The following is a 14,058-nucleotide window of genomic DNA, read 5'->3' as shown; positions in this document are numbered from 1 at the left end:
AACAGTTTGTCTATTCCTTGGTATTGCTTCCAAATTATTACGGGTATGCTTACTTTCAAGCCCATTTGCCTGCTTTCAAGCTACACTTTTCTAAAAGGTATTATGCTGCATCAAACCTCAGCAAATATCCGATAGTACCATACTTGTTTATCGATCTTCATGTTTGTGGCCTAGAATAACGTACATACAGCAATAGAGAGTCATATGTGGTTTAGGAGAGGAAATGGCAACACTACATTTCTGGAGATACCTTTTTGATTGATTGAACTCACATCATAAATAATATACAATTACATATTAATATGCATTAGGCAAGGAACCAAATGGTTTTTCATTTAGGTTTGCACGGAAAGTTTGGCTTAAGTGAGCTGTCATAAGTCTTTCAAACTGAGTTATATGTTTGACATTAATGAACGATTTTAATTTCTCATGGTGAATACTATGTATTTATGAATTTTTCTCGGGATCTCAGCCAGGTTAATTCTTTGATATAAGCCGATATTTCAAGAGACGACTTGTCTTCCATCTTCAAGGCCGTGTACCTCTATGGAAAATGAAGTGAAATTAAGTTATTAATTATGAGTGTTAAATTGGATTTCCATAGAGTAACACGACCTTGAAGATGGGAGATAAGTCGTCGCTCGAAACGTTGGCTTATATGAAAGAATTAACCCGACTGAGATCCCATGAAAAATTCATTAATGTTTGGCATTAATTTATATTTAATTTTTCCACTATTATGGTTCCAATTTGTTGATTATTCAATTTATCTAGCTAAAAAAAATCTTTTTTGTTCATGAGGGGTATAGCCCCAGGACAATAATTAAATTTCATTCATTTCATATTATTAACAATATACATAATCAAGGATATCATTCTGTACACTCATTTATATAATTAATGGGAATTGCAGAAACAAGTTTGTTCTGCATTTTGTTATGTTGAAACGTGTCCACACCCTAACAACCCTGTCACAATTGCTAATATTTACAATTATTCTTACATATAATTTTAAGGAGTCTTATTTGAAAATAAATTGAATGTAAAAGTTTTATGGAGCTGTAACTGTGGTAGCTCAGCTTCGTTATTCTGACGATTACTTTTGCTGTTACAGCTTGACATTGAGATGTCTTTCTGCTCCCGTGATGGTGTGATGGATTTAGTGGAGGAGATATTGTTGCACAGTTGGCACGTGTGCACAACAAACTCCAATCCACCTCCGTTCCCTCGAATCGCTTACGAGGAGGCAATGGCATCATATGGTACGGACAAACCTGATACGAGGTTTGAAATGATGGTAAGTTTAATGGCTAGAATCCTGTTTGAATTGCAGTGCAAAGTCATTTATTGAAGGAGGATTGGGTTGGTGTGGTAGCCAGAGTGTTTGCTTCCCACCCTGTGGGCTCGGGTTCGAATCCCTGCTTGCTTATTGTGTAGAGAACATTTAAAGTACAACACTCCATTCATCAGGTGGGATGCCAAGCCGTGGTCACCTTGGTATGAAAAGCAGCTTAATGCCAGTGTCAGGTTTCTATCCATTCTTCCTTTTCTACTATTCCCTCGTGGTGCAAATAACCTCATCTGTCTGTCACCTCCTCCAATATGCCATACATCATGTATTGAAGTCTTCCACTTATTTAATGAGGTAGATTTCCAAGGAGTGTTTTGTGAAATACCCTCTCCAGTCCCTTCTTCCTTAATGTTGTACTTGTATCTCTGTATGTGAAACTTTTTAGCATATGAATATGGTTTTGGGACACTTGAGTCAACACAGCATTTTTCATAATTACCTGAAAAGAATGAAAAATTTAATTTTTTATTATTTTGTGAGTGCTAATGTGGCTAAATGGGACCCAATGTAATGGACACTCAGATTTACTTATCCCTTTCACTGATGTTCAATCTCCGTAAACCTTCTCCTCACATGCAGCGAAAAGGTTTAAATGTATTTCATTGGGCCATGGAGCAGGTACTTCTAGAATGGGCGTGGTATACCATCCATAGGGTTGCTAATCTGGGACCCTTTCTTCGACGAGAGGTCACCCTTGCTGGCCCATCTCTTGGACCCTCCGAGCGGGGGGCCTCCCTCCTGAAAAGTGACCGCCCTGACACTGCAATTTGAAAATCAACCAATCAATCCGATTGTCAAAGAATGATTGTTTGCATCGCACTCCTGCCAATCAAGCAATCAAGTATGTCTTTGAACTGTGTTTCTGCGATGAAAAATAACAATTTTATTAACTTTGCTAAAAATGTGGCTGTGGACCACCGGAAAATGGCCATTTTAGCAAAGTTAACAAAATCGTTATTTTTAATCGCAGAAACACGGTTCAAAGACGTACTTGATTGCCTGATTGGCAGGAAAGCGATGCAAATAATCATTTTTTGACGATCGCGTTGATTGATAGATTTTCAAAATGCAGTCAGAGCGGTCACATTTGGGGAGGGAGGCCCCCGCTCGGAGGGTCGAGGAGAGGGGCCAGTGAGGGTGAGCTTTTCGAGGAAAGGGTCCCGGATTAGGGACCCTTCGAAGTGCTTCGACGAAAGTGCTGAGCACATGGCAGGTAGGAAGAAAAAGTACATTCACAGCAGCCTGCCATGCGAACATATCAGATACGTTCTCAGCAGTAAAAGGGTGAAATAAACTGCCAAATAAATGCATAAAATCTGTGAGTAAAACTTATTTGTCCAAACTGTAATTGAAAAGACTTTTTTTTAACAATGTGTATTATTTTGCTTAAGTATGCTGAACTGATTTCTTTTACAAATATATATTGATATTTAGCATGTATACATGTTTTTAGGGATGGACGGATCTAGGATTGATTTTGGTTCCAGATCGGATACTTGATTTTAGGTGTCGAATCTTCGGATATTTTCAGATCCAAATGCATTTTTAATTGCCTGCTATAAAACGAAGTAATCATTCATATTTCTTCTGGTTTCATGCAATTTAAGGAATGCTATTTAGATTTTGATACACATTTTAATGTTTTAACCGATTAAAAATTATTTTTATAAACTTTGAAGTTATTTGGCTGTATTCAAATTTTCCTCATGCATGTTTCCCCGAATTTTGTCACTTTCTAATCGCATGCTGACTTGTGTTTCACCTGCAAATGCCTCAGTTATCCTTGTCGCCATTCCTCGGCATGTTTCACTAACATATGATCTTCCGCAGAAACAGGGCACATTCTAAATGCACAGTACACTCTTTGTACACAGAGGAGGGGGAATTGGCTAAGCCTGCAGCACGACTTACAATTCCATTCATCGCAGGAGTATCAGAATGTATTGCTAGGATACTGAGGAAGAATGGCATGTCCACAAGGTTCAATTGCGTGACCAAGATACAAAACATTGTTCCCCGACCAAAAGATCATATCCCACAGGAACTATGTGAAGGTGTGTACAAAGTGCCAAAGAACCCGGAACTTGGCAGTCTTCAGCAAATTTGGATCCCAAGTATCCGATGAAGGGCAAATATCCGCAGGTATTTGGATCCAAGACATCCGATCCGGCCATCCCCTCCTGTTGTAGCATATTTCGGTCCATTTATTCTCATATTTCATGGCATTCCTCATATCTTATCCTTCATTGATCGAACAAGTCGTTTGGATTGTTGTGGGTGAAATTTTTGTACCATGCATGCTTGATTTTCTTTTTGTGCCTGTGTTTTGTATCTCAAGTCATGGAATCTTGGGACAAATCAATAATTCTTAAAATCTTTTCAGTTGACAGATGTAACTGGAGTCTTCAATGAATCAAGTTCCAAAATTGGCTCCATAGTCAAGTCTAAACCATCTTTTAGAGCTGCATGCTTCGTGATTCCCAAAGTACTTGTAAGTGAAAATAAATTAAGGGAGTACTGTTAGTGTCCATCCAATGTAAAGTGTCTTCAAATCCAATCCCAAGCTGAAAATAAACTTTTATTTTTTTTACCATTCGATCATTCAGGGTTGTGACTACATTTCTAGGACAGTCTTAAAGAGACTTGAGGATGAGGTGAGGAAGGCAGTCAAGGAGACCAAATCAGTGCACGTTTTTACAGAAAAACTGTCTTTGGATGGAGATCACCAGCGATTTGCTGCATCGCTATCTGCTAATCCAGGTGACTGGATTTTTGCTGCTGTCGGAGAAAAACGTGACATAGTAAGCCATATTTGTCTTAAGGAAGTGATTACAAAAGGCCCAGTTAGATGACATCATCATTGATTCTGGCCTTTGGGGGACCCCTGCACCCCACAGAATATTGTCCCTTGCGGTGACTGCTTCCCTGCCATGCTATCCCAGAGGCCTGAGACAACCAGCTCACCAGGTCACCTATCCTCTGAGTTTCTCGCATCTATTAAAAGTTATGGACCGAAGTCATGGTCTCAGATTTGAAATTTTCTATAATAAATCTGATGAAACAATTTACTAGGGATGAGTCGATTCCAAATGTCGATTCTCGATTCCACCGATTCTCGGGCACGGAATCAGAATCGAGAATCGATCGCCTAAAGTCGATTCCGATTCCATCGATTCCAGGAAGAAAAATGCTTTAAGCATAGACTATAAGTTTGGGGCATAAAGGCTGCCACACACCTACGCGGCTGCGGTGCCAGCCTTGCCCGTGTGGAGGATACGCCCGGCACGCGGGTGCTGCGACGAACATGCCTAAGAGGCCTCGGAAACATGAAAATGTCGGCAAGAGTGGCATTATGAATCACATTCGGAGAATTCATCTGGACCACCAATTTTAAAGTATAATAGATCGAAATATATTTTTTTTATTTTCGAATGATATTTGAAGTCTGATGATAATAAAAACGTGCAGGGAGCGAATTTTCCTGTGAAAAAAGTTTCTTATAAATACGCGCTGAGAGCGTGTTTTTTTAATATATGTAACCTTTTTAGACTAACATGCATCTGCGTCAATAATAAAAAAATTAGACACATTCGCATTTGTATAGCCCAGTTTCATCAATGCAACCCTTGAGGAAGTTGATACTTGCTTGGCATAAGCCGCCGCGGCCTCCGGGCGGACTCGACAGGTTGCGTTCGGCCGCCACAGCGCACCAGCCAGGCTGCTCTAGTATGTATGGACGCAATGAACGCTATATTATTGTTTAGCCACCGCGGCTATTGTTATTTTTAGGGATGGTCGGATCGAATACCTCGGATCCAAATATACGCGGATATTGCCCTTCATCGGATACATCGGATCCAAAGTCGCGGAAGACATCGGATCTGGATCCGAAATTTTAAATAATAGCTTCAGTGAATGCAATGCCCCATAATGGTGGAAAGAGTTCCGATTCTCTCTTCAAATGCGTTGTCGCATGCAATTCTTGTCCTACTCATGAACCGTTTTGTTTGAAAGCTTGCGAGTAGAATTTCAGCTGTGGCCAGGATTTTCAGCCAGAAAATAAAAAAGGCAAAATACGACTGGCACATAGTGTGACTCTTCCCAAGAGATAGAACAATCATCGGAGGAATCTCAGCGCCGTAGGATAATAACCACGTCAAAAGTAACTACGTCGCAGATTTCAGAAAGCCACCCTCGGCCGTCCATCAGCCCGTGCCTCTGTTGTTTTTTTTCGTATCCAAAATAACACGGACCAAAAATCATTGTCTAAGGAAAATATGAAATCACAGGAAAACAATTGAAGCGTGTTTCATCCCTAACTCGTCTCACCAACTGACCTTTTTTGGCCTACCTGCGTCAATTCTCCGTTTCTAGACGACAAATGCTAGGAGAGTGACTTTCTGGGCCCAAAGATATCTTGATAGCTTCGACAATTAGATGACATGCACGAGATTTAAAAAAGAATTAGACCAAACGAGACGCATTCCTGACGATAATTCTGTTTATTTTTCAGCTCTAATTGATTGCCACTCAGTTTTCTATCTACAATTCTACAATTAGACTTTACTGGTATGCAACATTGTCCAAACAGCATAATTTTCAAAGAAACAAGCGCAGCATTAACCCCTCAAACAATTAGAGACGCATTGGAAACGCCAACTACATATATCACGTAGCGCGCCCGGCTTCGCTTTGAAGGCAACGACGTCACTGAAGCAAGATCTGACTTCTTCGTCCGATTCCCTCATTTGTAGCCTTGTTGTTTGAAATATGGTGGGAGCGTGCTCCTTCCTCTCCACCTCTCCTTTACGCGCTCTTTCCCAGTGGCGTAGCCATGGGGAGGGTCCGGACCCCACCCCCCGAAATATAAAAACACGGTTATTGTCCTTCACAAAAGAAAACAAAATATTGAAAAATCAGGAATTTACAAATTTTTATTTAGCAAATTAAGTTTTTTTTATTATAAAAAGTGTTAAAATTAGTTTAAAACCCATTATTTAGTACCCGGTTTTTTTTTTTTAATTTTCCCCCCTGGTTTTGGATCCCCCCCCCACGGTTGAAAGTCCTGGCTACGCCACTGCTCCTTCCCCTCCACCTCTCCTCTCCTTTACACGCTTCTGCTGCCCACTCCTTCCTCATGCTGAGCGGTCGAGCACCTCGTCGCACGTGACGATAATGCCGTTTTACATACTGTTAATTGTGTTGCTAATTGCGCAGTTGCAATTCAATTTAATGATACTCCGATAAAAATGTCTTTCATTGTGTATAAACATTTCCATTGAGATAAGGAGAACCAATGAATGCCGTGTGCGTGCACTGTGGCGTAAATTATCGCGAGGATGTGCTAAATCCACCTCACCATACTGAAGCATTTTCGGATGAAACACAAGTCCGTATGCGATGAGAAAGTAAAATTCGGGGGAAACGTGCGTGAGGAAAATTTGAATTCAGGCGATGGCAGGGGGGTAGCCAGGAATTTAGTTAAGGGGGTCCAAAACCAGGGGGGAAAATTTTTAAACAAAAGGGTACAAATGAGAGGGTTTCAAACTAATTTTAACACCCTTCATAATAGAAAAAACCTTATTTTCCAAAGATTCATTTTTTTCATTTTTCATTTTTGTAAATTCATGATTTTTAAATATTTTGTTTCCTTTTATGAAGGAAAGTAATTGTGTTTTTATATTTTGGGGGTCCTCTCACTACGCCACTGGTCAGTGGTTCATCCTAAGATTTTTCCTATTTTCATTTCCAAACCCAAGCGTAACAGTTTAGGCCCTGAGTATGTAAAGATATTAAAAAAAAACAATTTGAAAGCCCATAAAATAAATTTTAATTTATAAAAATATTAAAATGTGTACGAAAATCTAAAAAGGATTCCAATGATTGTATGTACCCAGAATAAACTTGAATAATGACTTTGTATAATTGCAGGAATTTGAAAATGCATTTGGATTCGAAAATATCCGATTCGAAAGATATGGCTCCAAAAATCCTGGATCCGTCCATCCCGAGTTATTTTATTCTATTCAATTCTTAAATTTAAATGACAGCAATGCTACAGATAAATCAAAATCCCACCTGTTAGAAGGAGTAAGAATCGATGGAATCGGAATCGAGAATCGGGAATCGATTTGAAGGAATCGGAATTGGAATCGAAAAAAAGTGGAATCGACTCATCCCTACAATTTACTACCACCATCTACTAATATTAACTACCACCAAGAGCCCTGAAGTTTTGAAAAATCAGGTGGATTTTGGAAACATAACCCTATGGAGACTAAGCCATTGTAACTACAGTCATTTCAGTAAAAACCAAGGACAGCTAAAATTTTCAGCACTTTGCAAGCAAAATACATGGCTCATTTTATGAACTTTATGGTTTTCCGATGCTTGGGAATTGACAAAAGAATTGCCAGCATAGGCAACCAACACACCATCTACACACCCTTTGAAGTGGATGCCTGGCTGTGTGCCTACTCATGATGTAGCCAATTAAATTGTTGGCTTAATTTTCATCTTAATTGAAGCGTGATAAATATGTAAAGCGCCATATATGAATGTAATAGCAAGGATGCATATGCTGCGTCGCTTGAGTTAACGTATCTAATCAATTTATTAATTTATCTAAATTTTTCCCCAGTGAAATGTCTTGTACCTTGATTTTGATGCCAGGCTTTTGTAACATTTATATTCATTATTTTGTATTTTACATCTTTGGTGGCCTTTGTGTTGACTGAATCATTGACATTGAGTATTTGTCTTGCGTGTCTGGGCCACAGTTGCCCTTTCTTGGTAGGCTGCGGCTGACAGTGGCTGACTTCCTGGAGTCCAAAGGAGTCAGAGTGCGAGAAGAAGGCTTTCGTTTCCTGTGGGTCGAGGACTTCCCCTTGTTCTTCCCCATGGAGGAAGGCAATGAGATAGGGACAGAATTGGAGTCTGCGCACCATCCCTTTACGCAACCCCACCCAGATGACCTTCACTTACTGCCCCAGGAACCACTCAAGGTGTGCTTTACAATTATCATCATCATCACATCAGCCTCACTGCAGGGCTCTGGCCTCCGAAGCAATAATAAAAATTATTATTATTTAATTTTCCCAAGGTTCTCATGCAAATGGAATGAAAAAGAAGTTAAGTACATCAGTGTCATCCATAAATACAAAAATAACTTCTAAGATATTGTACTGTCACTTTCAAAAGTTTAAGGACAAAGTTTGTGGTGCCACTTCTGCTTCTCAAGGATATGTAGTTTCCCTTACTCCTTATGTTGTCCTTGGCTAATCACCCCAAATCTTTTGTTGTGTGTGAATGGGTAAGATACTCCATTATTACAAATGTATCATCCTTTTCGATTTATGTTAGATTTAATGATTGTATTGTGTGCATTAACTGCATACTTGCCCCAGCTTGCACTGTTGATTTCTACTTTGCGTGGTATAAACCTTGCATTACAAGGATGTACGGTGGCCTTATGGATATCATGTGCTGCTTGTATTGTAAAGTTTGAGGGATCGCCTCCCCATCGTGGAATACTTTACTCATAATTAAAAAAAGCCTTGCCTTGCCTTGTAAAATTGAAGGTTAATAAATTTATTATTATTATTATTATTATTATTATTATTATTATGCAAGGTGGACGCCAACTACCAATCTTCTGCTGATTTAGCAGCATCTCCCTGGAACCATCTGCATTGAAATTCGGTGGAGTTTTTAGCTGCCTCAATTTCGTTTACAAGATTATGTCTTTATGTTTCTATTCTCTCCCACCGAGACCTGTTACAATCCACTGATTTGAAAAAAATAGTAGTGTCTACATAGTTATAAATGTTGTGTTGATGGGCAAGTGTTTTTTTCTTCAGGTGAGAGGTCTTCACTATGACCTGGTGTGCAATGGCTGTGAGATTGGAGGTGGCTCGGCCCGCATCCATGACGAAGGGTTGCAGCGAATGATCCTCGATAAACTGGCCATCAACAGTGAGGCTTTGTCTCACTTACTGCAGGCCCTCGGCAGTGGATGCCCCCCACATGCTGGAATTGCCCTCGGTACGTGAGTGCATATACATGTCATTTACATAGGTATGTATCGCCCTTCAATGCACCTCAATAGGCATATGGCAATTTTAATGTATGAGCTGTAGTTTTATGGACTTGGTAGACGGTTTATTGAACTTCATGTAATTGGGATAACTTGCATTCATAGATAAGTTTCTATCATTACAAGACGTTTTCACTCAACTGTACTCCTGTGGTTACTAATTTTACCGCCCCAGTAATTTTTACCCCAAAAATGCTAACGTTTAGGACTGGATGGCAACTATGTAAAACAAATTTCCTATTTTTTATTGATTGCATAAATTGAAAGATTATTACTTCTGGAGTACGCATTTCACTCTTTTAGATTTTTAAATGAAAATATCTATTTTCACAATGAAATGAAAAGTGAAAAATTTCAAGCGCACGAAAATGCGACGGCTAAGTATGAACGCTGGGAAAAGCCCTTGTGACGTCGTTCTGGTAGCGGCTGCTGCCGTGTGAGGCCACCTTGGTGCGAGGCTATGAGCGCAGCTATGATGCAGACTGCTAGCAGGTAGTGCTTGGCTTAAATAAGGATTACAGTATAAGTGCGTGTAAGAGGCGCACCTTTTTTCCCAGAAATTGCCGCCGAAAATGAGGGTGCGCCTCTTACACAAACTTCTTATCCTCCCCCCTCCCCTTCACCGGTCGCAAGTCTAAGGGGAACTGAGTGGCCTTGGTTTTCAGTGTGAGTCAGTCATCTGTAATCCTAGGTCAAAAACAAGCGGCAGGCAGGGGAGTTTCTCCCTTAGTGACGTTTTTTTAAGATGCTCCTGTTTGCTTTTCTTGTAAGCATCGCGCCGTCCTGTCGGTACCCCAGAGGTGAACATGGAAAAGATTGCGCGAGGGTTTTTTGCTCCGGAGGGCGCGCTAAATTTACTGCCACGAGTGGGCATCCTGCGGCATTTATACTGCATATAGTAATCGGTTATCAAACGTAAAGAAACGTGTATTTTTGAATGACATACCTGGTCAATAGTCAATATCTGTCTTGCCAAGTAATTTCCATTAAGGTGAGGACCTGATTTTCCAAAAATCTTCTTCATCTTCATGAGGATTATTGCAACTGAAAATTATATTGGTGCCAAGACCTGCGCTTTAAAAAATTCGAACGAGTGTGTTCATTGTTGGACTAAATTGTGGATGGAAGAAATCAGAAATGCTTATAAGTGAAGAGCGCGGAAGGAGAGGTCCAGGGAAGGAGCGCGATCCCTCCGTCTTCGAAGCAAGCAACGAAATATGGAGGGGAAGGGGCGCGCTCCCTCCCCTCCGTATTTCAAGCTACGAGGCTATGAGCAAAGGAGCACGGGAAGAACACGTCCGATCTTGCATGTGACGTCGTTGCCTTCAAAGCGAAGGGGTGAAGGCGCAGCAATGTGATATACGCAGTTTGCGTTGCCTAAAGTTTCCAGTCCGTCTCGTCTTGTTTGAATGCGCTTATGCTACGCTTGTTTCTTCCGAAATTGTCATGTTTGGACTATTTTGAATGTTAGTAGCCTTGTTGTAACTATAAATCATTGTGTCAAACAATTAGAGCTTAAAAAACTCAAATTCTGTCTGATATGCATCGCGTTAGATCTTTCTTTTTTTTGAACCTCGTGCGTGTCATACAATTATTGAAAGCTATCGAGATATCTTCGGGCTCAGTAGATGACTCACCTAGCATTTGGCCTCCATAAACTGGGAAATCGATCAAGGTCAGTTGGTGAGACGGGGTAGGGATGAAACACGTTTCCATTGTTCCCCTGTAACTTGATGTTTTCCTATTTTCCTGTGGGGTCTCGGAAAGGAAAAAAACGGCAGAGGCATTGGCTGATGGAGGGCCGAATGTGGTTTTGTTAAATCTACGACGTGGTTATTATCCTACGGCGCTGAGATTGCCCCGATTGTTGTCCAAGCTCTTGGGAAGGTTTATGCTATGTGCCTGTCGTGTTTTGCCTTAAAATTTTCCACTGCTGCAATTCTATTGCAATACTCCTGCGAGAGCATTTAAACAAAATTGTTCGTGAATAGGACAAGCATAGTAGAGCAACGGCGTATGCGAAGAGAGGATCGGAACTCTTTCTACTCCCTCTTATGCCGCTATTACCGCCGCAGTTATCAAAATTTCCTCTTTCAATTAATATTGAAAGAGGAAAGTTCGATAACTGACGAAATTCCAGGCGTACATCTGCAACACCGCGCGATTGTATTAAAAAAAATGCTGCAAAAATTTTTTCTTCGTAGCTCCGATGCTCAAAATAGGGGTGCGCCTCTTACACGTGTGCACCTCTTACACACGCTTATACGGTATTAATACCCTATCAAACGAAGAAAACTTTCCGACCTTGGGCAATTTTAATAGGTGATTATTAAGACATGTTTCCCTGAGCTCTGTGCCTCATGCATGCATTGGTAATCTCAGACGATGTAAAACTCCTATCTGCTCGTATGGAATCTAGGTCCCTGTGACGTCACGTGGATTGGCATCGCGTGGGTGCCAATCTGACCTTTTTCAAGTGAGGTTAAAATTGACCATTACCATTCGTCTAAACTGGGATTTCTAAAACCAAACAATTTGCATGTTATGTATACACTAATGTTGGGTAACGAATCGCGATCAATGCCTTTTGTTTTATTTGATGAAGGAAACTACCCTATTCCCCTGGATAACCTGGAAATCTCTGGGAATTTTGTAATTTTTTACCAGTTGACACCCTGATAAGACTTGAAGAAGTTCAAAGTACATATTTGCTTAGCTGTGGAATTTGGAACTTCATTCTCCCGATGTAAGATGTCAGACTTTTGTTTGTGGAACCACAATACAGTAGGCCCTTGTTTTACAATGGGTTCTATAAATAATGCAGCATAAGTGGGTTCTATAAATAATTCTTATCATCAGCATGTGATCTGAGCTGATTTTGCGTGTGCTTTGTAATATTTCAAATTTTGCCGGTTTTGTTCCCACTTGCACCCAATGAGAGAAGGGAAATACGAATCACTAACACTACATAAAGCATGTGGAAAGTGCAAAATGGTATTCATTTCCTTAGACAGTAGATCCTCACTTCATGCTATGTATTAATCTGTTTGTGAGGACCAATTGTAAAAAATAAAACTACAGCTTGCTCAATTTTTACCGCGATCTTTATTTTAAAAATTGGATGCAAAATCATCAGAATTACAGCATTAATGCGAGGATACACTTATTATTTCCGTTAGAATCCTCTTTGTAAAACGGAGGCGGTTGCGCCCTAGCTGCATTCTCAGGAGCTCCGTGCTCCTGTTTTCCAAGCCTCGCAGTTTCGTGCGGACCACTTTCCTGCATCCGTGATCACACAGCCAGGGATGTGTGGTTTTCGAAATCAGGCCTTACATGGAGCATTAATAATACGAGTACAACCATGTTATCGCCGCTAAAAAGATCGCGAACTGGCGAAGAAAGCTCTCAATTAGTCTGGGAAGCACTCTTAAGTAACAGAACAACTGCATGGATAATAATACATATATTGTTTGCTTTACGTAAATTATGAACATTACATGAAATTTGAATGAAAGTTTGGATTATCTGTGTTTTTCGATTATTCGTGCCGTCTCTCCCTATTATCAGCACTGATAATTGTGAGTGTACTGTATCTTAAAACTGATTTCTCATTAGGAAAAAGTGCAGATTCAAGGTGTGATGGAATTCACTTTACAATCAGTCCTCACAAACAGATTAATAGCATGAAGTGAGGATCTACTGTGTAAGGAAATGAATACCATTGTGTACATTCCACACGCTTTATGTAGTATTAGTGATTCATATTTCCTTTCTCTCACACTTGGCTGTTATGGCCCACAACAGATATTTGGAACCTAGAGTACTTTGCCTTTCCGAGTGTTGCATGAGTGATGATATTTATTTTGCAGGCCTAGATCGCATGGTGGCTTTGGCCGTGGGTGCAGAAAGTGTCCGTGAAGTGATGGCCTTCCCCAAAGGGTCCGATGGCCAGGACATAATGGCCGGCTCGCCTTCAGCTGTGACTCAGGAAGAACTTGACCTGTATCACATCAGCATCAAGTTGCCAAAAGGGCAAACGTGAAATTTATTTATTGCTAAAGTAAGATACATTTAGAGTATAATTCACTATGTACTGTCGTGCTCTATGCCACATCATATTGATGAATTGTATGCATTTCTTGATAATTGTGCATAAAAATTGCATTTTTACTAATGCTTAATGTACATAAATGTGAAAATTTTTGTACAGATAATAATAATAATAATATAATAATATCTTTATTGTTCTGTAGGTCATACATGCGACATAGAACATTGTCAGGGAGGACATCAAAACATACATGTTGTCATAAACTATCAGACAAAAATTCATTTACATTGTAATAACCCTTAGGCTGTAGAAATTTTTTAAATTCTGTCTTAAAAACATTAATATTTGAAATATGTTTTTTATACTCATAGGCAATTTGTTATAAATAAGCGAGGCAGAGTGATGTGGACCTCTTTTGGCACATAATTGTTGTAAGATATGTATATTTTCACTTCCACGGGTCAGATAATCATGAACCGAGGAGTTTGGTAAAAATAAGGTAGGGTTCTTTTTTACAAATAATGCACAGTAAAAAATGTACATGCTTGGTAGTGTCATTAT

General features: G+C 39.9%; 1 protein-coding gene across 5 annotated transcripts in view; it reads left to right on the top strand.

Annotated features, from left to right (window-relative positions):
• Nucleotides 1-13,622, top strand: part of LOC124169216 (aspartate--tRNA ligase, mitochondrial) — a 33,574-nt gene extending 19,952 nt beyond the window's left edge. For 3 of the 5 annotated variants that reach the window (XM_046547737.1, XM_046547735.1, XM_046547738.1), the window contains exons 8-13: nucleotides 1,115-1,297; nucleotides 3,735-3,842; nucleotides 3,958-4,152; nucleotides 8,131-8,355; nucleotides 9,211-9,394; nucleotides 13,316-13,622. In XM_046547737.1, coding sequence (XP_046403693.1) covers nucleotides 1,115-1,297; nucleotides 3,735-3,842; nucleotides 3,958-4,152; nucleotides 8,131-8,355; nucleotides 9,211-9,394; nucleotides 13,316-13,488 — 1,068 coding nt within the window. In that variant the 3' untranslated portion in view covers nucleotides 13,489-13,622. Of the gene's footprint in view, nucleotides 1-1,114; nucleotides 1,298-3,734; nucleotides 3,843-3,957; nucleotides 4,153-8,130; nucleotides 8,356-9,210; nucleotides 9,428-13,315 lie in introns of all 5 variants that reach the window. The other 2 variants (XM_046547736.1, XM_046547739.1) reach the window with 2 other exon arrangements.
• The last annotated feature ends 436 nt before the right edge of the window (nucleotides 13,623-14,058 follow it).

This window comes from Ischnura elegans, chromosome 12 (assembly GCF_921293095.1).
Source record: "Ischnura elegans chromosome 12, ioIscEleg1.1, whole genome shotgun sequence".
Lineage (NCBI taxonomy): Eukaryota > Metazoa > Arthropoda > Insecta > Odonata > Coenagrionidae > Ischnura > Ischnura elegans.
Note: the sequence above shows the minus strand (reverse complement) of the source record. Positions and strands in the feature narration are given on the sequence as shown.